At 40.2% G+C, this 22715-nt stretch overlaps 1 protein-coding gene and 1 long non-coding RNA gene across 2 annotated transcripts in view; both read left to right on the top strand.

Annotated features, from left to right (window-relative positions):
• Positions 1-535: 535 nt before the first annotated feature.
• LOC103474371 (POU class 2 homeobox associating factor 1) overlaps positions 536-22715 on the top strand; it is a 32716-nt gene continuing 10536 nt past the window's right edge. The window contains exons 1-2 of the mRNA XM_081614779.1: positions 536-611; positions 1671-1798. Coding sequence (XP_081470905.1) covers positions 536-611; positions 1671-1798 — 204 coding nt within the window. The remainder of the gene's footprint in view (positions 612-1670; positions 1799-22715) is intronic.
• LOC145554541 (uncharacterized) lies at positions 5059-6911 on the top strand. The gene is made up of 2 exons (XR_014090514.1): positions 5059-5698; positions 5998-6911. It is a non-coding gene; the product is annotated as an uncharacterized LOC145554541 (long non-coding RNA).

The following is a 22715-nucleotide window of genomic DNA, read 5'->3' as shown; positions in this document are numbered from 1 at the left end:
GCTTATGGTAATTGTCAGGCATCAATGAAAAATACCCCAGGTCGCAGGTGCAATTTATGGTACCCATATCGGTATTATTGCACCATCTGAGAATCCTACTGACTACTATAATAGGAAAAACTTCCACTCTGTTATTCTGCAGTAGATCACAAAATGAATTTTGGGATATAAATGTGGGCTGGCCAGGCAGAGTTCATGATGCAAGGATTTTGGCAAACTCGCCTTTGTACAGTAGGGGTCAAAACGGTACGCTGTTCCCTGAACAATGTGGATGTACCTCTTCACATTCTCTGCATTGCTGCATACCCCCTGCTGCCCTGGTTGTTAAAACCATTTCCAGAGGGGAGAGGTTTAACACAACCACAGGTAAACTTCAACTACAAACTTAGTCAAGCAAGAATGACTGTTGAAAGGGCCTTTCGACGACTGAAAGGACGCTGGAGGTGCCTTCTCAAGAGGTGTGATGCCCACATTTCCTTTGCTAGCCACATAATATCAGCCTGTTGTTTTCTGCACAATTACTGTGAAACAGTCAATGAGGAGTGATGAAGAGCATGCAGAGTGCGTGGAGGAGTTTGTGGATACAGAAATTGGCCATCAAGCAAACTATGGTTGGGAAATTAGAGATGCTCTATGTGCATACTTGACCCAGTAATGCTTCTGGAAATGAATGTGTAACACTATTTTGTGCTGTTTCTTCTCAAAATATAAGTTTGTTTCTTTTCATCTGACAAGTGGCACATGGCTGTTTTGTAAGGAAATAAAAACTTCATATTTTGATATTGTAACAAATAACAGTTCAGCATTTATTGTAAGAGATCCATTTCATCCATTTTTTTGCACCCTTGTCCCCTAATGGGGTCAGGAGGGTTGCTGGTGCCTCTCCAGCTAATATTCCAGGTGAGGGGCGGGGTCACCCTGGACAGGTCGCCAGTCTGTCGCAGTGCAACACAGGACACACAACCATGCACACACACACTCACACCTAGGGGCAATCTGGAGAGGCCAATTAACCTGACAGTCACGTTTTTGGACCGTGGGAGGAAACCGGAGTACCTGGAGAAAAAACCCACGCATGCACAGGGAGAACATGCAAACTCTATGCAGAAAGACCGGGGCTGGGAATCGAACCCAGAACATTCTTGCTGCAAGGCAACAGCTCTACCAACTGCGCCACTGTGCAGCCCTATTGTAAGAGATAACAGTTCAAAGTAGAACATTCAACAATTTTGTACACATTTTTGTCAACATTTTAATAAATTTGTATTTTTTACTAACTATTTAGTCAAACTGTTTTTATACTTGATAATGTCATGAGGTGCGGTTGAGAGGCGGTGGTCAGGTAGACGCTGAGACTCGGGTAAGTGAAGAAAATGATGATTTTAATGATGAATCCACAAAAAATACAAAGGTCCATGCAAAAACTTTCTGCCGTTCTGCTAGTCCACAATGTACATTAGCATGTGTTTACTACTGTAGCTTGTTTGTGAGACGGTCACGCACGTGGTAGCTGCGCTGTGACGTGAAATGGGCATTAGCCAATGAAACACAGCCCCTGTGGTAAGGTCCATTACTTCCACTTGGGAATTTGTTCAAGTCATCCAAACAAGTTTAGAGGCAGTTAGAGGGGAAAGCACCTTGATGTTTGTGGTGTGATTCTGGTTTTCCAGCACAGTCATCCACCCAGGGAAGGTCCCGGCCATACCAGGGAGTTCGTGTCCGGGATCCAGTTAAGGAGCTGCTGAGGAGGAAGAGGAGCCTGGAGCATCACAGCACCAAGACGACGCATTTCACAGCTGTGAGGACACCATCACACATGAAACTGACAGTCGCAAACTGCAATGGTGTTCTGAATATTTCAGACATCTTCCTGGTTCAGAACACATGAATCAGATTGATGACAAAGTTTTTCACACATATCAAATGTGTGAAAAACTCATTTCTTTAACATCTAAAACACAATTTCTCATTTGCTGTGTTTCCATTAAATAAGAAATGCAATTAAAATCACACATGAATAAGTTTGTTCGTGACATAAGTAATTAAAAAACATGCAGTTCCATCATCGTCCTACTACTTCCTGTCGACTGCTGTGTCTTTTCCACCAGTGGCAACATCCGGATGTTGGTCACCTGGATGTTGACACTAAACTGTTTCCATTGCAGTTTTGCAAAACACATTAAGATCGATATGGTCAAAGAAAAACATGTCATCCTAGCACAAAAACCTTTTATCGAAAAACAAGTTTTGTTCCGAAATTGGCATGCTGACATTAAAAGTTTATTTTTATAATTCCAATCGCGCAGTTTTAAAGTCGCTGGAAAACCAGCTTCACACTGCCAGTAATTGAAGAAGAGACGACAGGAACTATGTTGGAGCAGGTCTACAGCTGAAACCTGCAGAACACTGGGCCTTAATCCTTGTCTGTAGAAATGGGGTCCAACCGACCCCACACACGTAAAACTTGTATCATTTTCCATAGTCCTCTATGTTTTCCTCAGTTCTCGCACATACAAGGGTTAAGAACTAGTGCTGTACACTAATAATGTCACACATTCTGCATTCCTCCGCCTTTGTTTTGGTGACATTTGTTGAGTTATACATATCATTCATTATAAAGGTTTCCTAGAAGGTTTTACTCCTACAGTAAAAGAAGCAGCATCCCATGATTTCAGCTTTCACTTAAATTTGAAGTATGACATTTATTGCAGTAACAAAAAACATAGAACCATCCCTCAATTTGGTGCTGTTACACAACTCAAACAGCTCTAATCCTGGGAGATTTTCTGCATGGACTCAGTAGAACACTTAAAATAACATATCATTTATTATTTAAATTCACACCAACATATCCACCGGCATATTATTTAGGACAGTGTTTTTCAACACTGGTCCTCAAGGGACACTGCCCTGCATGTTTTAGGTATTGCCCTGCTTCACACACATGATTTCAATTGATGGCTGATTAACAAGCTTTTTCTGAACTGCAATCATTTAAATGGGGTGTGTTAAAGAAGGGAAACATCTAAAACATGCAGGCCAGTATGCCTTGAGGACCAGGGTTGGGAAACACTGGTTTGGAAGATATATTTTTCTTAATGTTGCTTTTTAATCACACACTTGTGACAGCACTCTTATCTCAGGAATGTCATGATGGATTGCACCAATTATTTTCACGATCTCTGCATGAGGAAGGCCAACAAAGATATTAAAGTCTCCTGTTAGTTTGTAAAAACAGACTCTAAGCAGAACAGAGCAATTTGCCAAACATATATGGTTCTGTGTGGGAGGTGTGTAGCTGTCTTTTGACAAATTATGTGTGGCACTTGAAATGTGAAAGAAGGAACCCCTGTGGGCTGATGTGGTTGTGAGTACGGAGGGGGATTTTGTCCTTATATGTTCCAGGTGTTTTTCCATGACAGTTACAGCCATTCTCTGTATGGCTCCAGGGCTGGGCATGCAGCCCTATGCAAAATAACTCAGACAATTGCCAAAGAGCCCTCCTACTTAGCTTTTTTTTAACACTTATCACACTTACAAACACACAGCAACACACACACAGAAAGAGTTGTCAGAAAGATACCGGTTCACTACTGATTAGGTGTGGTACAATTCTGACTAAGGCCTGTTAATATTGAAGTTTTTAATGAAAAAAATATTGAAAACATGATTTAACAAGATTTAATAGGAAGAGCCAAAGGAGGATTGAGAGAGGAGATTCAATACTGGGATTGTGAATGCTGGACCTATAGAGCGGGCTTATTGTCTGACAGGTTGCAGGTGTGAGGGGAGAGAGAGAGAAAATGGCAAAGAGGGCGAGGAAGAGTACATAGCAGGTTAGCTAGGAAAATGAAACTAATACTAAAAAGAAACTAGACCTATGAAACAAGACTAACAAAGAATAACTAGACACAAGAAAAAAGCCTGTCACAATAACAAATTTTGCTGAGCAATTGTCTAAAAAATTATTGCGATAAACGATAATATTGTTTCAAGACCTTTTGACACTGATTTAATGGAAATGACTAATAATGCCTGCTATTTCCTGCCATCCATAGATACACTTTATTTTCAAAAGAACACATAACACTGGAACTGATAAACTAAATAAACAAAACAACCCAAAACAAAATAAAATGGATTCTCATTCTCCATTAACAAAAAAAATGTACTTGAATAAAAACTAAACAACATAAAGCCAAAGTGGAAATAAATATTGCATTCAACCAAAAGAGTGCAGATTATGAAGTCTGTATACTATATTGTCCTTCAGTAATCACTAGATTTAAATGGAGAAGATTATCCCACTACCTAATGCAATAGTTCACACTACACCATTTGTTGCCCCTATTTTCTCCTTACGACAATCTTAGATCATTGGCCGTTCTAAGATTGTCGCTGGTGATTTCGTAACCGATCATCCTGTAGTGATTTATATTGTCGTGGCCGCTCCGATCTAAATCAGGGGTTTTCCCCGACTGGGAGCTTAAAGCTGAATGTGACAGGTAGCCAATCAGAAGGCGCAGATTCTCCTCCGCGCTTTCTGGGGGGAAATTATGGAGGGGAATCCCAAACAACTGACACGGCGCAACCCGAAGTCCAGCGGACATTAGAGATAATTTGTGGAAACAACATTAATATTTAACATCTCGTGCAAATAATATAGAAACGACAAGGAGAGGAGTTGGAGCCAAATTGCTACTGCAGTTGATAAACCCAGTAAGTTTTCAGCTGTTCGTTAACGTGACATAAATAGATTATAATGATTTTCATTCAGTCAGGACTTTACGCTGCATCACAGGTAGATTCTAGTGAAGCATTGATTAATGCCTGGTTTTAAAATTAGTTAACTGGACTTATAGACATTATTTTGGGCTACAAGTCCAAAATAATGGCTGTGTTGCTGGACACCACACAGCACGATCGCACCGTTATACCTAGGATTTCTGTCAGCTAATGTGTCTCTCAGGTTTTGAAAATGGGCCGACAAACGGCCAACAACCCAGGTGAAAAAAAGTATACTTTAGTATACTTAAAACATAATTAAATGTGTGAAAGTAGACTTTAAGTATACTAAATATTAAGTGTACTACCTATTAGTATATCTGAAGTATACTAAAAATACACTTGTACCAATTTCGAAATTAGTACTTTAAACACACTTAAACATAATTGTACCAAAATACCCTTTTAATATATTAAATAAAAGTATACTTTAAGTGAACAAAATATGAATGAATATGTATAAATTTTAAGTGCCTTAATAATCTTTTACTATTTATTAAAATTGCATACAATAAAAAAATTATAATCATGTCATTTTTAAGAAAGTATCCAATCCATTTTCAGATGTGTGATGTAAAACCTTATAATCAACAGCATTAGCTCCAGTTCATACTCCAGACCAGATGGTGGCGGTATTGCACACTTTCATTTATTTAAAAAACGCCACAAAGAAAAGAAAAAACTTGAACACATCGAAGATAACAGACGCTGTTCAAATTCATTATATTTACTCGCATAATGCCTTAAAGGTAGAGAGGGCCTTGACAATAGTTACTAATTTTGTAAATTCAAGCTGGTGACGTCCTAGTCCAAGTTAGACGACAACACAACGGGACAACAACGGATGGAAATGAAATGTGTGTCACAAAAGGAGCCCGGAGGGACGAAGGCTGCTAAGTGTTGCTAGCTGGTGGTAAGTTTGCTTATTAATTATCTTCATTTAATTATAAACAGTGCAGTAAAGATATATAACTTACGTTGGTTTCATAAATAATTATTTTATCAATTTTATTGTGACTTGTATGATTATTACTATAGCAATCATTCAGCTTCATGTTATAACTGCATGGAGGTTGTTTGTTGCGACTTATACTTTAATTCATGAACTAACCTGGTTTTAATTAAGCTCCATAAGACAGAGAGACTTTGATATTGTGAGGTTGTTGTTCTAACTCGTTCATCAATGATTTTATCTTCAACATATGTTTGCAGTCTAAGCAAATGAAGATGAAAGAGGAAGCCAGAGAAATCAGGTGTTAGAAAACCTAAAGACTTTCTGTCTCAGAAGAAGCTCTGACTCCACCAGGTCACCAACCAGCTCTGAGGATGAACCTTCACATTGTCTTCATGATATAAGTTTGTTTTTTCAATGAGGAGCTAGCTACATTTTCAACAACAAAAACTGCTGTGTTACCAAGTGCTTAATAAACTTGACAGAATTTATTCCTCTTGTTAATCTAACATTTCTCTTTCATGCATTTTATTTGTTGTTGGCTTTCAGGGCCCTGTTATGGACTGGTGACCTGTCCATGGTGAACCCTGCCTCTCACCTGATGGCTGCTGGAGATGGGCACCACCAGCCCCCCTCACCATCCTGCAAGGATCAGTGTGTTCAGATCATGGATGGAAAGATTTTAAGGTAGTTTGTCTCCTTAAGTCCACACTTAAAACAGCTTCATAGTTAATGCCAACATCAACTGACTCTATGACATTGCTGACTATTTTTTTTTCTACTTCTAACATAAACGGGCAAAGAAGACACCCAGAAATGTTTTTCCACCCCAGGCATCTGGTCCCAATCATCATCAGTTCTTATGATGTCACACACATGGCGAGTACAAAACTTCTTAAAATTGTATTATTTTTTATTTGTCATTTTTCTGTTCTCTTTAAATACAAATGCTGTCTCTGTTTAATTGCTCTATTGTTCTTTTTTGTAGGTTCCTGTAAGGTGCAGTCGTTCTGTCGTTGATCCTCACTTTCATGTTTTATTGTCACACTTAAATTTTCATGTTCATGTGTTCACTTTTGACCTGAAAACTTATAATTTATGTAAAGTTCATAAAGTTGTGAGTAAAATTGGACAATTTTAAAATGTCGGTAATAAAACAGAATATTTGAATTACCTTGGGCATCTTGTGTAATTAATCTTTCCATGTAATTTTAGCCTAAAACCATGTAAGTACTGTAGTTTAGTTATGCATGTCATATACAAAATAGGTACGTAGGAATAAAGACTTTCACGAGTAGTTTATTATCAATAGCAGGAAATTAAAAATAAAAATTAAGTGAAACTTAAATACATTACTAATATATTAGAAGTATATGAAATATATATTTTAATATAATTCTATGACAGAATTATCAAAATATAATAATAAAGCTCTGAAATATGATATTTAAAAAGTATACTTAAAGTATATTTGAAGTTGTTCCAAAAACGTACGTATAGTATACTAAAATATACTATTAGTTGTCATTTAATACTATTTAAATACTACTAAAGTATACTAAGCACAAAATTAGTTGTTCCAAAATAGTAGTTTAAATACATTGATAAAAGTATGTTAAAATTTAGTATACTAAAGTATACGTTTTTTTCACCTGGGAACTTGTGTGCGCTGGACATTGCACTAAGGAAATGAGGAAGGGAGGGTCAGTGGAGAACACCGAAGTTGAGCCTTTTTTCATTCCGTGTCATCAAGAGAAAAAAAAAAATAAGGCAGGAAGAGACGATAAAGCCGATAATTAAAATGAGGTCGATAGGTTTAATTTATCGTGCGATTAATTGATTTATCGTTTATCGCAACAGGCCTAACAAGAAATAAACATGATACACTAGAATCACTAAGGAAGAACTGAACTAAAGTTAAACAGAAAGATGACTGATCTAATCAAAGAAACAGCATCACTTAATCACTCGATGCGCCATGACTGATGTTGGAAATGAGTGACGGGAGTATTGAGTAGAGCCAATGTAATTGTTTTACCAAGCTGTTTTTGCCAATATATTCATGAATTCTACTTGTTCGTTCCTGACATGTTGATCAGGAACGAACTGGTGGGCTGGTGATCCCAACGAGCTGCAGGTGCGCAGCTCTGCTCCAAGCAGGGGGCCAATGGGGAGACACTTTCATAAACCCAGATCCTGACTATTTCTGTACAAATCCAGTTTCTCAGAATACATGAGAAATCAAGCAAAAATACTTTTATAAAAAAAGTATGTTGTGACTTATAAATGCTTATATTCCCTATGCATGCAGAAAGAGACTCACTGCAATTAATAACTTACAAAACATTTATTCTGTGCTCTTAATTAATACAAAGCAAGCATAAACACGTATGCATTTGCTAATTTCTTCATTTTTGTACTCTGGATCAAAGTGGGGGAGTGGCAACATATTTTTTGCTGCCAGGTTTCAACTCCTCTGCAACCTTATTTTCCGTTTCTATGTGCTCCTCCCAAGAGAAAATTGAGTATGCTGCGGTTGTTTTGTGAACCTTGCAAAGGGTTGGGTTTGTAGGAAAAACTTGGTGCACTAGACATACGTTTTTGTAGCATTGTTGGAAGAAGATCTCTATAAAAAGCTCAGACGATGTGGCAGTCATATAAAAATAAAAACAGTCAAACCCTACTTGCGAAATTTCTTAAAGGGGCAGTATTATGTATTTTCCAAGCACATAGTTCCATTTAATGGTGTAATCAAGCAACTATTACCTTCAGTTGTTATAAAAATGCAGTATATATCAAAATAGCTTTAAAATTTTTGACTTTGCAATTTGATGCCTTGAAACTGGGTCTCTGTCACTTTTAGAAGCTCTTGCTCTGTCTGACACGCTGCTTTCAGCATGCATTAAAGAATCAAAACATCATTCCAGGTATTTTTTATAAGGGTTTAGACTAAAGAACAGACTATTCATGTGTTAGAATGACTCAGTCAAAGTCCAAACCTAAATCAAAATGAGGATCTTTGGCATGTGTTACAAATTGCACTGCGCCACACTTCATCAATTTCCATCTAACATGGAAAATGAGTTGTCTTGCAATAGGAAAGTTGTGAGTTCAATTCCAGCTTCTCAGATCACATTTGATGTGCCCTTTCAGGCATTGGTTGCCTATATGTTAGTGTGCTGCAGTATAAAGGCATGACATTAAAGCATGGCTGGATGAATGAGACTCTAGTGCAGTGGTCCCCAAACTACGGCCCGTGGGCCGGATTCAGGCCGCTTCCACATTTGGTCCAGCCCCCTGAATAATACCAGAGAGCATTTAGATTTTTTTTCATATATCGTATTTTCCGGACTACAAGCCGTTAATATGTGGATTTTTCTTCAGCCACCAGGGGGCTCTTTAGCAGGAAGTGAATCATTGGAAGTCTCGGTTACTTGCGCACCAACACTGAGCCCACAAGCAGCAAAATGAGTAAGAAACAGATCAGATGTCTGTGGAAAGTTTCTTTGCAAAGAAGAAAAGGCCCAGAGAAGAGACAGGAGAATGGATTTATCCCGGACCGGTAGGTGAGTCCCACATTACAAGCCGCTCTGCGTAACATGCGGCGACCGGCTGCTAATGAGGCAATGAAGCTTCAAACTGTTTCACCACGTAGAGACCAAGCAGGCTGTGGATATAAGCAACACTTCGGGTGTTATTGTCTCTCATCACTCCCAGATGGGACGTCTCGTTGCAGAGATACAAGCTCAGGGCTCCGTTAGTCATTATCGTGAGTTAAAATGTTCGTTTTTGTGGCGCATTTGTATCTTATTTTGAAGGGATATGTAAACGTTACCATAGCGACCAGAGTCAGAGAGCGTTTGGGCAGTGGTCGAGAGGAGATGAGTAGAGCTTGTGAGTCTTAAGTCTGGTTTAGACGGAAAGATTTAAGAATTGTCGGCCGATTCTCCAAACCTCTGTGACCACAGAGCTGATAAAAGTCCAACAGGTTCGATCGGTTCATGTGTCCAAGGCAGGAGCAACACGAACCGATTCCAGTCACGAACATCCCGATTCCAGAGGATAATCCACAAAACTCCCAACATAGCGGGAATTTAGAATAACCAAACACGGATGATGATGTAGAAACAATAGTGATAGTTTGTGGAGTCATTTTAAGAGATAAAAGACGTAACAAAAAGAAAATGCGGTGGATAAAAGACGACGGGAGCAGCCGCTCTATTTGCTGCACTATGATTTGGAGGTGACTATGTTTTTTAACATTTTTAACTGAATAAACATAAACATATAATAATGACCTTTACATATAATAATAAATATTGCCACATATCATCTCCAATATCCACCGGACTCAGTTGCGCGATATGTCAGCTGTTTGGGATTCCCCTCTGTTCTTACGTCACCGCGCTTTCTGATTGGCTACCTGTCACATTCAGCAGGTCGTATTCTCATTCCCAGTCAGGAAAAACCCCTCAGGCTGCGATAAAAAGGCTAAGACAACCCAAATTGGGTATATTCAGGATTTAGCGGGAACACCAACATGCAGAAGCCTTATCTGATGGTTCACCCTCCCCCCCACCTGGGCCGCAGCAAAATTTCCAAGTCTTGACCGGTCTGCGGTAATAAAAAGGTTGGGGACCACTGGTGTAGGTAGACATTACACTTTTGAAAGTGTTATTTGTGATATAGTTGAATCAACACTCACAGTAGTTGAAATTAAACAGTGTTGGGTAAGTTATAAAATAGTTTCTTTATTCTGCTGTGACGATGACTGCATTCTTGCTATTAAAAATGATTGTAGCCTGGCCATAATGCTCCCTTATACAACTCACAGAAAAGATGATTGAAATAAAGGCACTTTTTGAAAGTATTTTCTGTAATTTTATTATAGAAATTGAGGATGAGAGGAATCGATTAAAATCAAATCTGGTATGAAAAAAAATATTGCAAGTCATATCATCAAACCTTATTCAGTATATTATATTATTATATTATATGACTAACTACATATTACTTAGAGATGTGCCGATCAGGTTTTTGTCCTGCCGATACCGATTCCGATCACCCACGAGGGCCGATCACCGATCACATAATTATTTTTTTAATCATAAACACTACCGGTTACATTATGTGGAAAAAGGAACCATGAATTAATTTTAATTGAGACAAAAACTTGTTTTTAATAACCTTTTCCAAGAAAACTAAACTAAACAGGCATTGTGCAAATTGTACTGTTATCAGTAATACTATCTTTAACAGACTGATAACATATGGAGGCTCTGAAGAGGCTAAATAATGCAAAGAGCCAAAATAAAACCTCTCAACATTGCCAAAAAATTCAAGTATAAAACTTAACATTCAAAAGCAAATACAGGTTCCATTACATTAAACAATCCTGAGTTACTGAATGAAAACTTCCTGATAGCATGGTGGCTAGCTGATTACTGCTAGTTCTGATTGGCTGTTTCTGACTGAGCGGAGTAATTATGCAGAACAGGGAGGAGATCGATTATTTTCTTTAGAGATTATCTGTCTCGTTAAGAACTCCACGCCCACGACGCGTGCCTGACCACACGCACTCCCAGAGAGAAAAACGGGACCATCAACACAACCACAATCCTAAACCCGAAGGAAGCACAATCACCACAAACTAATCTAAAATCCAACAGAAAGAAAATCACAAAACTAACCTGAATACCATTACTTGATGCTTGAGGAAGGACAGGATCACAGGAGCTCACACCACGCCATCTCCACAGCTCAAAACAGTTGTATGTGAGCGTGTACCCCACACACCTGGCTTTAAAGGCTACATTGGTGCCGCCCACCACTCACCTTAAAGGTGAATCTGCACCAACATACCACACTCGCTATAACACGGTTCACTTTTCACGGTTTCGCTGCTTCGTAGATTTTTTTGTGCAGGTTTTTTTTCCCACAGTGTTCTTCGTCCTGATTGACCATATGATTGGTAAAAACAGTCTCCGTGCTTCTTCTCTACCTGAGTGCCAATAATGTTACAGTGTTTAATACAGATTAGCCACTCAGGAGATGGAAACTGAAACTTTGAATGCCTGCTGGAAAAAATCTGTGGCCAGAGGCAGCAGAACCACTGGAGGCTTGACGAAATCCGTCGCTCTGCCGTAGATCCAGCTGTGAATCTGGCGGGGCGGGTTGGAGGAGACGCTTTAATGACATGACTCTGGATCACATTGAGGCCTGATTGATGCACATGCACATCCGCTGACCTGAAAACAGGTTTTGTTCTTTGGTTTCAATGTAGATTATTTATTTATGCTGTGTAATAACTGTAAAAAAATAAAGGTAACTACTTCACAGATTTCGCCTCACAGGTTATTTTCTGAAGGCAACCCCTAAGAAAAACAAGGGTTCGCTGTAAATGTAGAGTTTACTTAATTTTTTTCTACAGCAGGAGAAGTTTTGTCAAAAAAGCGAAACAGACTTAATTTCAAAATGTTGTAAATATTTTTATTTTTTATTTTTAATCAAAATCTGTGGAAAAAAACAGTCCACAAGGATCCTCATTCCAAATACATTCACTTAAATTTTCACTTTATGATACATGTTCATATTTTTTATTGTGAACATATACACAATAAAAAATTCTGCACAAAAAAATGTGTGATCAATTGAGTTGATCACTTGCAATTTAAATCTATTTTAAATTTAACTGAAGATATGACACAACATAATATTCAATAAAATACAGATGTTGGATTCACTCCTCCCATTCCACTAGGGGGCTCTATAGTTGCTTTGTATTGGTACATGGATTAATGTGTAGAAGAAGGAAACGAACGGCGGACCAGTTGTGTACTTACGTTGCCTAGCAACCACACTAACAAGCCGAACCTGCCATATATTTACATCTTACCAATCTTATCAATGTTCATGAGTGTTGCCCAATGTGGTGAGTTATATATTAATGCTGTAAGGCTATGTTTAAGTTTGTGTCCTTTGAATATTGCAATTTTAAGTATTGACGTTTTGTTTTTCTTTTTTTTGTTACGTTATTTACAGTTTAACCGGCCTGTCCGCGTAAAGCACTCGGCAATAAAAGAACAGTTAAAACATCAACGGCTACCATATGTTCTTCGTAACATAAAGTTAAACACAACGGCAATTATGTCTATAACCGGAGATTCTGCGGGAGAAATAGACCTTGCTACACTAAGGAGGAAGAGAGGACAAGCTAAAGCAGCTGTAACTAAGGCGATAACATCGGCAAACGAAAAAATCAGAGAAAATAAGCCGGAAGAATTAAAGTCAGTGCTGCAGAGCCTCGACTTAGCCCTTGCACAACTTCAGGAGGCACATAAATGTTATCATTCTCGGCTCACTGATGATATCGACAGAGAAGAGTCTGATGCTTATGAGAAGCTTATCTTAAGGAACGTTCATGACGTGCGTCATGAAGCTCTAGCCTGGCTGCAAGATGAGGAAAATGAAGCTAGTCTTAATCCAGATGTTGATGAGGAGTTGGATGTAACTGCACAAGTTAATCTGTTCAGTGAATCTCCAGCTGATATAAATGAAGATTCCACATCATCAGAACTAGAAAAAATCCAAGCCCTAAGAAAGAAAGAGAAAGAAGACTTTGAGCTGATGCTTAGACTCAACAAGGAGGAATTTGAACTGGAACTTCAGCGACTACATCACAAGGCTGAGCTGGATGCACAGATGCTACATAATCAGCATGCAAGCCCTAACAGCAGATCTCCATTCTACACCTAAAACTGGCCAAATTCCTACTACACCACGACCCTCGCCTTTCCAGATAGCAGATGATTCAATCTCACAACTGCTAGAGTTCTCAAGGCAGCAGTATCAAGCCCAAGTAGACACTCTCAGGCTCCCACCAACAGACCTGATCAAGTTCGATGGTGACCCCCTCCAGTATTGGAAGTTCATGAGGCTTTTCACTGCAATGGTGGACAAAGAGTCTGTTCCTGCTGAAGAAAAGTTAACCCGTCTGCACCAGTACACAGAAGGAAAGGCTCAAGATGCTATTAGTCACTGTCTATACAACTCCAATCCCAGCGAAGGTTTCAAGGAAGCACTTGACCGACTAAAGTCAAGATTTGGAAATCCTCATTCCATCTCCCAAGCTTGGGTTGAAAAGGTTTTGAACTTTAAAGAGATAAGAGACAATATGCAACTCGGAGACTTCGCAGATCAGCTGAGAGGCTGTAAGGACACACTTGCTGCCATGAAATGTGAGGAGGAGCTCAGTGGCCGCCGCACATTATTTGAGATAATCAGCAAGCTACTTTCAGATCTCAGGGCCAAGTGGCTAAATAAAAACTACGACATCACGAAGGAAGGACATCTACCGAATCTCAACGACGTTGTCAGCTTTGTGGAGATAGAAGCTGAAAAGAGATCTGATCCAGTCTTTGGTGGGTTAATTGGCTGCAAGAAACATGAGAAGGCAAACAGTTTTACATCACCTACCAAAGTCTCAAAGAAACATCGTTAAAACTACCCCACCACTGTCAAAGCGGCTGCAGTCCATGAGAATAAGACCGCACGTACCAAGCAGCCAACTTATTTAAAATGTCTTAAATGCTCAGAGCACCATTTCTTAAACCAGTGCCCAGGCTTTCGATCACTAACAGTGCCAGAGCGCCTGGTGTTTGTTCAAGAAAAAAACCTGTGCCAAAACTGTTTCATGATTGGGCACAGTGCCGAGATTTGCACGCGCAACTGGGTGTGCAACGTGCCCGGCTGTGGACAGAAACACAACAAATGGCTGCATACTAACCACACTAACAGACAGAATACAGCAGACCAGGACACCACCGATGACAATAAAACTACCCAACAAACACAACCTATCAGGTCACCTAATGTCACATGTGGATTCGCTGGAGCTGCAAATGGTAAAGTCTGTCTACCTATTGTTCCTGTGGTTGTTAGGGGAAAAGCTACAAACATCAGTTTTGTTACACATGCGTTACTTGATCCTGGAGCCAACACCAGTTTAGTGTCAGAAGAACTGACCAAGAAGCTAAAGGTCAAAGGCAAGCCTACAAGGTTAGACCTTGATACTGTAGGAGGAAGTCAAGAAGGCTTATTTACTCGAAGTGTGGATCTTGAGATTGACTCTCTGCACGATGGCAGCATCTACACACTTAATGGTGTGAGAACACTTAAGAAATTAAACATAGGACTTAGCTGTTCGCAACACCTGACGAGGCAGCCAGATGGGATCACCTAGCAGATATCCCTATTCCTAGCATCAAGTCCAATGACGTGCACCTTGGTCATTGGACAAGATGCTCCCCGTCTTCTCAGAGCTGAAGAGTACCGCGTAGGAGGTGATAATGACCCTTATGCTACCAGAACCGTACTCGGCTGGGCCATAAATGGACCCATTGATTACAAAGAAGTTAGGAAAGCTAAAGCCTACTTCCTCAAGTCAGATCAAAGTCTGCATACACAGGTGGAAAGATTTTGGAAACTTGACGACCCCGCTCAAGAGAACAATCTGTCAATCAATGATCACAAAGTGATTGAGCTGTGGGAAAACTCCGTTACCAAAGAAGGCTCACACTATACCTTAGGCATACCTTTTAAGAATGAAGTAGTGACACTGCCTAACAATATCAACTTAGCAACACGGAGACTACAACTACTGGAACGTAGATTAACAAAGGACCCAGATCTGAAAGACAAGTATGTTAAGGCGATGAAGTCAACCATTGATAAAGGATATGCAGAAGAAGTTCCAGCCTTGTCGCTCAACCACAATGATGACAAAGTGTGGTATCTCCCACATCATCCAGTAACTCATCCTCGCAAGCCTGGAAAGGTGCGAGTCGACTTTGACTGCGCAGCAAAATATGATGGAATATCTCTCAATGACGTCATGCACCAGGGCCCAGATCTAACAAACAAATTAATAAATGTGCTGATCCGCTTCCGACAAAGTCCTGTTGCCATAATGGCGGACATCGAGGGCATGTTCAATCAGATATATGTAACCTCAGAACACAGAGATGTGCTACGGTTCCTGTGGTGGAAGGACCACGATCCTAATAATGAGGTAGTTACTTACCGGATGACATCCCACCTATTTGGCGGAGTGTGGTCTCCAAGCGCAGCAAGCTTTGCATTGAGGAGGTGTGCATCAGATCATGCACATCTATATGATGCAGATACTATCTCCACTGTAGAAAGAAACTTCTATGTGGATGATTGCCTGAAATCCTCAGACACACCCCAACAAGCCATCCGTCTAGCAGCACAGCTGATTGACCTACTCATGCAAGGAGGGTTTCGCTTGACTAAATGGACAAGCAATTCAACTGAGGTTCTACAGTCTATCCCAGAGGAGGAACATGCTAATCAAGTACCATTGTTGGACTTGGATGGAGATCCATCTTTGGAAAGAGCTCTGGGGTTGTTCTGGGACATAACAAATGACTGTATCACCTTCATCATCAAGGTCAAGAACAAATCCAACACTAAAAGAGGAAAGAGGCATGCTAAGTACAATCAGCTCAGTTTATGACCCCCTGGGGTTAGTCGGCCCATTTATTTTAAGGGGAAAGGCACTGTTTCAGGCACTATGTCGCTTGAAGCTAGGTTGGGATGAAACCATCCCAAGTGACATTGCTGAGCAATGGGGTCGATGGTTAAATGACCTACCAAAACTCTGCAGACTAAAGGTGCCTCGGTGTCTCAGACCTGAAGGTTTTACTGCAGATTCAGTCACCATGCAACTTCATCACTTCTGTGATGCTTCTGAATTGGGTTATGGTGCTGTTAGCTACCTTAGGGTTGTAAGCAACAATGACATGTACTGTAATATCGTTCTCTCTAGGAATAGGCTAGCTCCTGTCAAACCAAGCACTATTCCAAGACTAGAACTGGCAGCAGCTGTAGTAGCTGTACAGCTTGATCAGAAGATCCGTCAAAGCTTCGAGCTACCCCTCCTGGATTCTGTCTTCTGGACAGACAGCACTATTGTTCTGCATTACATCAGAAACTAAGAGAAAAGGTACCAGACCTTTGTTGCCAATAGAGTTTCACAGATCCGAGAAGTCTCACAAGCCTCACAATGGAAACATGTCTGCACAGAACTAAACCCTGCAAGCCTCACAATGGAAACATGTCTGCACAGAACTAAACCCTGCGGATGATGTTTCAAGAGGACTATCTGCTGAAGAACTCGCAAACAGTGAGCGATGGCTCAAAGGCCCTGCCTTCCTGTGGCAGGAAGAAGAGTTATGGCCTTGCCAACCTGAACAAGGAAGCTTACCTCCTGAAGCAGAGGTAAAGAAGTCAAGTCAGACATATGCAATGTCTTCTAAGCTCATCATTCAATCAGCAATCAACTGTTTCATTCAGAGGTATTCCTCCTGGCACAAACTCAAACGAGCTATTGTGTTGATTCTACGAGCTAAGAATATCCTTCTGAAGAAGTCTGAACTCAGACTATATGCTCCAATAACACTAACCAAAATGAAACTGGCAGAGATTGCTATCATTCACTACGTTCAACGCACTCACTTTACTTGTCCAATGAAAGGAGAAGGCGTCAGGAAGTTAACTCCAGTACGACTCAGTGATGGATTACTCCGCGTTGGAGGAAGGCTCACCAATGCTCCAATAGCCGAAGCTGCCAAACATCCAGCAATTTTGCCTCGAAACCACCAGATTAGCAAACTTATCATATGGCATTTTCACAAACTCACGTCATTCTGGAGTTGAAAGAGTACTTGCTGAGATTAGACAATTCTTTTGGATTGTTAGAGGCCGCATAGCAGTGAAGCAAGTCCTAGCACAGTGTGTACCTTGCAAAAGACAAAAAAGGCTCCACTCAGTACTCAGTGCATGGCTGACTTGCCAATTGATCGTGTAACTCCATGTAAGCCGCCTTTCACTCACGTCGCAATTGATTATTTTGGGCCCATTACCATCAAAAGAGGACGGAGTGAGGTGAAGAGATATGGCTGTCTATTCACTTGCCTAACTACCAGGGCCATCCACTTGGAGGTGGCGCACAGCTTGGACACAGAATCATTCATAAATGCTCTTCAACGATTTATGGCTGGTTGTGGGACGCCTCAACTGATACGCTCAGACAACGGGACAAACTTTGTTGGTGCCCGTCATGAATTACGGAAAGCTCTGGAAGGATGGAACCAGCAGAGGATTGAGGATCATCTACTCCAGCGAGAAACGCAGTGGAAGTTTAATCCTCCTGCCGCCTCACATATGGGGGGTGTATGGGAGAGACAGATTCGTTCTGTGCGCTCAATTCTCATGAGCGTTGCAGGACAACAGACTTTGGATGATGAAGGATTAATGACACTTTTCTGTATCATTGAAAACATCATCAATGGGAGACCACTAACAAAGTTGTCAGATGACCCTAGGGATGGTCAACCTTTGTCTCCCAATGACTTGCTACTGCTGAGATCAGAGTGCACTCTGCCTCCTGGTCACTTTGTCAAACAGGACCTGTACCGTCGACGTTGGAGCAAAGTCCAGTATTTAGCAGAAATTTTCTGGACTCGGTGGGTGAAGGAGTACCTACCCAACCTGCAGCAGAGGCAGAAGTGGAATCACCGTTCCAGAAACTATCAGGTCGGAGATCTTGTACTGATCCTGCATGAATGCACGCCTCGCAGTCAGTGGCCTCTTGGTTTGGTCACTGATGTCAACATCGGAGCTGATGGTCTGGTGCGATCAGTGCAAGTAAAGACTCATAGAGGCACATACACCCGTCCTATACACAAGCTGTGTTTGCTAGAAGGAAATATGGATGAATAGATTTACTTATTTTTCAGCTTGTGTGGGTTTTTCTATACGTTACAGATGACTTTCACTCAATCTTATCACGATTACTGTAAACTGGGAGTCACCACTTTAAGTTCAATTGACGAAAAGGTAGAGATCTCATTTGAAACGATTTTTTGTTTTTCATGACAAGGTTAGAATTAAACAGTTATCTAAGGTTGTTACGTTCACCAATTTTTCCTGAGATGAACATCTGTAGAGTTCATCGGGGCCGGAATGTTGGATTCACTCCTCCCATTCCACTAGGGGGCTCTATAGTTGCTTTGTATTGGTACATGGATTAATGTGTAGAAGAAGGAAACGAACGGAGGACCAGTTGTGTACTTACGTTGCCTAGCAACCACACTAACAAGCCGAACCTGCCATAAATTTACATCTTACCAATCTTATCAATGTTCATGAGTGTTGCCCAATGTGGTGAGTTATATATTAATGCTGTAAGGCTATGTTTAAGTTTGTGTCCTTTGAATATTGCAATATTAAGTATTGACGTTTTGTTTTTCTTTTTTTGTTACGTTATTTACAGTTTAACCGGCATGTCCGCGTAAAGCACTCGGCAATAAAAGAACAGTTATAACATCAACGGCTACCTTATGTTCTTCGTAACAACAAAGACTTAAATCTTATTGTATAGACTAGGTCATAAAATCACGACTATTGCCTGTAGGAATTTTTAATGTCCAGCAGGTGTCAGTATTCAGTGACACAGTATCAACACAGAATTGACACAGTTTTGCTATGTGTGGAAACGATACATGACGCCTCATCTACCCATCACTGTTCACTAGCAGAGAACCCCTACCTGCTTCCACTGTGAACAGAAAAACACAACTTTAGTTAAACACTAGATCCCTCACAATATGCTCACAGCATAGTCACTTAAGTTCCCACAAACAGCCAGACAAGATCACATCAGATCAAGGCCCAGGGTCGAAAGGGATCTGGCATTTCCAGCATGAAGCTCTTTATGGGATGGTGCTTAGCAGCCACCCCATTAAGTGGGGTGGCTGCTAAGCACCCCACTTTATGGGGTGGTGCTAAGCTGCAGCCATTAGTCTTGGCTGCATGAAGCCAAGACTAATGCCGCAGGTGCAGGGGCGGATCTAGCGGGGTGGCAGTTGCCACCCCAAACGAGAGCCTCGCCACCCCTGTTGCCACCCCAGCTGGCGACAATGAATTCAATAACTAGTTATGGCAAATCGGACATTAAGCGCATGAAACTCTTTTTCCCCCGACAACATTGAATGCAACACAATGTAACCATTACCCACTGCTAAACAGCGGGAAGTGCGAGAGAAGGACAGAGCGCGAGGCAGCAGCATTGATAGATGTATATGATGTATATGTTACTGGACTGGACATTATGTGATTTATCGTAAGTCACACATGATGCGTCATTGCTGTCCATTGAGTCAGGAATATTGGTGGTCAGGAAACTACTACAATCACGCAAAGAATCAGAACAACGGACGCGATGTTTAGTAGTTAATTCAACCATAGATAATGGTAATAAGGGCTTCAGATTTCACAGGTGAGGAAAACTTTTAATTTAAAGAAAAGAATGAACAAGTGAGCAGTGGGTCAGTTATACTAGCCTAACTGTTGTTAGCCTAACTGTTAGCCTGCTACTGACTTTGATAGCCTTAGCATGTGCTGCGCAGTTCGGTGTGTTTTGGTTCCGTTAGCACTAAACAACCCGCCCACCACGTCATCAGTAGAGCAGCTGTTTAAATCAGCTAATCAACCGCCGCTGTGCTCAGGTGAAAACTTATTAATAATCCAAATATAGACATTAAGCCTGACAGCATAATGTAACAGACTGGATGTTCTGTTTTAGTATTTTTGCTACTTTTTTGTGTGGGAAATGTTTGTTTTTTGGTGTTGATTCCCCTGATCGGTAATCTCTGCTCTATGTGCCCGTTGAGCTGTTGTCTGTCGGTTGCCATGGCAACGGGTCCGCGTAAAGCGACACACAGCGAGAAAAGGCAGAATAAAAGTTGTTGGAGCTTATAAATATTTTTTCTTTATTTCTTTATCCATTTGAATTGTGTTACTTTATTCTTAAATTTCTATTTTTTGTATTATTTACAGAGTTTATTTGTAGGTTGATAATTGTTGATTTTATTTTTTTGTTTTATTATTTTCTTATTTATTTTCTAAATTCAGACAGGAAGTAATGTGGGTCAGTCCACATAGATCAGTCCAGGGGCCTGGAGAAGGACCAGCAGGCATTTGGGTTTGGGGCCGATGGTTTTTAAGAGTGGTAGCATGAGAACAAATGAAAGTTTGATGTCTGTAATTGTTTGGTGAAAGAGGAAAATAAATCACCAAGAACAATCAATAAGTTTAGACATTGAACCTTGTTTTGCGTGTGTCTAGAATCTTGACCCCAGTGCCTTCGTAGTGACTTGGTGGAACTTTTACTGGATGTTTGGCTTTGCGAACAGTCAGAAGTGGTTCTGTTTGGTTCTTCACCTGTTTATCAGCTTTATTGTACCTTTATTGTGGCGCCACTGCAGCTGCTGCAATTAATAAAACAAGAGACAAAAACTGAGCTAATCCCCTGTGTTCTAAAAACATGGTGATATTTATAACAGTCATCAAACTACGGCTCCTACAGCATATTTAAAATACAACGATTGACCAATATAAGTAGATATTCACCCCTTCTTGTATCTTGACAGAACTAACAGAAACTAAACTGTTTATAGATTTATATCATGGAGAATTTATCAAACATCAGTTTTCTAATCTTTATTTTAAGTCGTATTAAATAGATATATCGAATAACAAATGATGGCGCTCTATTTTTGTGACAGATTTCTCCTTGTCCTGTATTGGGATAAAATGGTTTTCTGGACACAATGCATGTCAATTGATATGCATATCAGTAATGCATATCAATTAGCAGGAGTATGAAAGATGTGAAAATAACTAACTATATTAAGAAATTGTATTTAAGCCTCGGTGCTACATGAAGCTCATTTTGAAACAATGCAAGTTAAAAACAATATTTTGTATTGTTCTTAATACAAAATATTAAAAACAATATTATACATATATATGCTGCCACCCCTGAAAAAGTCCCTGCCACCCTCTTGCCACCCCATAAATATTTTTCTAGATCCGCCCCTGCGCAGGTGAAAGTACATTTCACCTGCGGCAGCCAGGTGGAGCTGAAACACAAAGACAGAGACAAAGAGCTCTCTCCGGAAGAGAGAGCTCTTTGCTAAGTCAGTGACTGTAACAGCGGGTTAATCCTCATATTATAACAGAAGCCTTTTTTTACCGAGACAATATGGATCATATCCTAAATATATGCGTTTTTTTTTTAGAGATGTTTTATCTGTTTCAGCCTATTTAGGGCATTAGCTACTCGTAGTGATCAATTTTGCTTTGTTTTAAACCGGAGAAATCCCCTTCCGGCACTCAATCTGAATTTCACTTGTCATCCGGGTCACATGTCTGAAACCCAGCAATATCAGTAGAAGACACTTGAAAGAACATATGCTCAAAATATTTTATATATATGAGTTTATTTAAATATTTTAAATATCCTCTTGTGCAGGTTTGTGACTGACATTTACCTCCAGTGTTACAGGCTGGAGGTAAAGAGGTCTGTTCAAGTTACCCTTCATACTAGAGACATGAAATTGATATTGCTTAGAGTAGGCACACTATTACTCTATTTTAAAACTTAAATTAGTTGCCAACAGTGAAAACAATTATTTTAGAGCTTCCAGAAGTTAGAATAAATGTCTAGCAACAATTGTTGCCAGTGGGATTAAACGGTTGATTTTTACAGGAGAGCTATAACTGTGAAAATAAAATACACAGTTGCTGATTATTTCTTCATAATCAAAATATGTCATCCTCGCCTGTTGTATCCCTGGCTTTATTCTCTTGACAGCAGAATGCCCACTCATTAGTTGTGGTGGATCTAGGAATTGTCATGACCAGAGCTGGAGATCAACTTTGGCTTCTCCACATGTCCGAACAGCACCACAGCCTCTAAGTGCTTTGGCAGGGCTTGATGTCAACTTGCTGCCTTAGGTTTGCTAAGTTGGTTCGGACAACCCAAGTTGGCAAACCTTCTCTAGCACTGAGTTGATCACTTGCAAATAGCAGATATTTCCAGAAATATATT

Source organism: Poecilia reticulata, chromosome 13, assembly GCF_904066995.2.
Source record: "Poecilia reticulata chromosome 13, P_reticulata-male-v2, whole genome shotgun sequence".
Taxonomy (NCBI): Eukaryota; Metazoa; Chordata; class Actinopteri; order Cyprinodontiformes; family Poeciliidae; genus Poecilia; species Poecilia reticulata.
The sequence above is the reverse complement of the archived record's forward strand: the minus strand, read 5'-3'. Positions and strand labels throughout refer to the sequence as shown.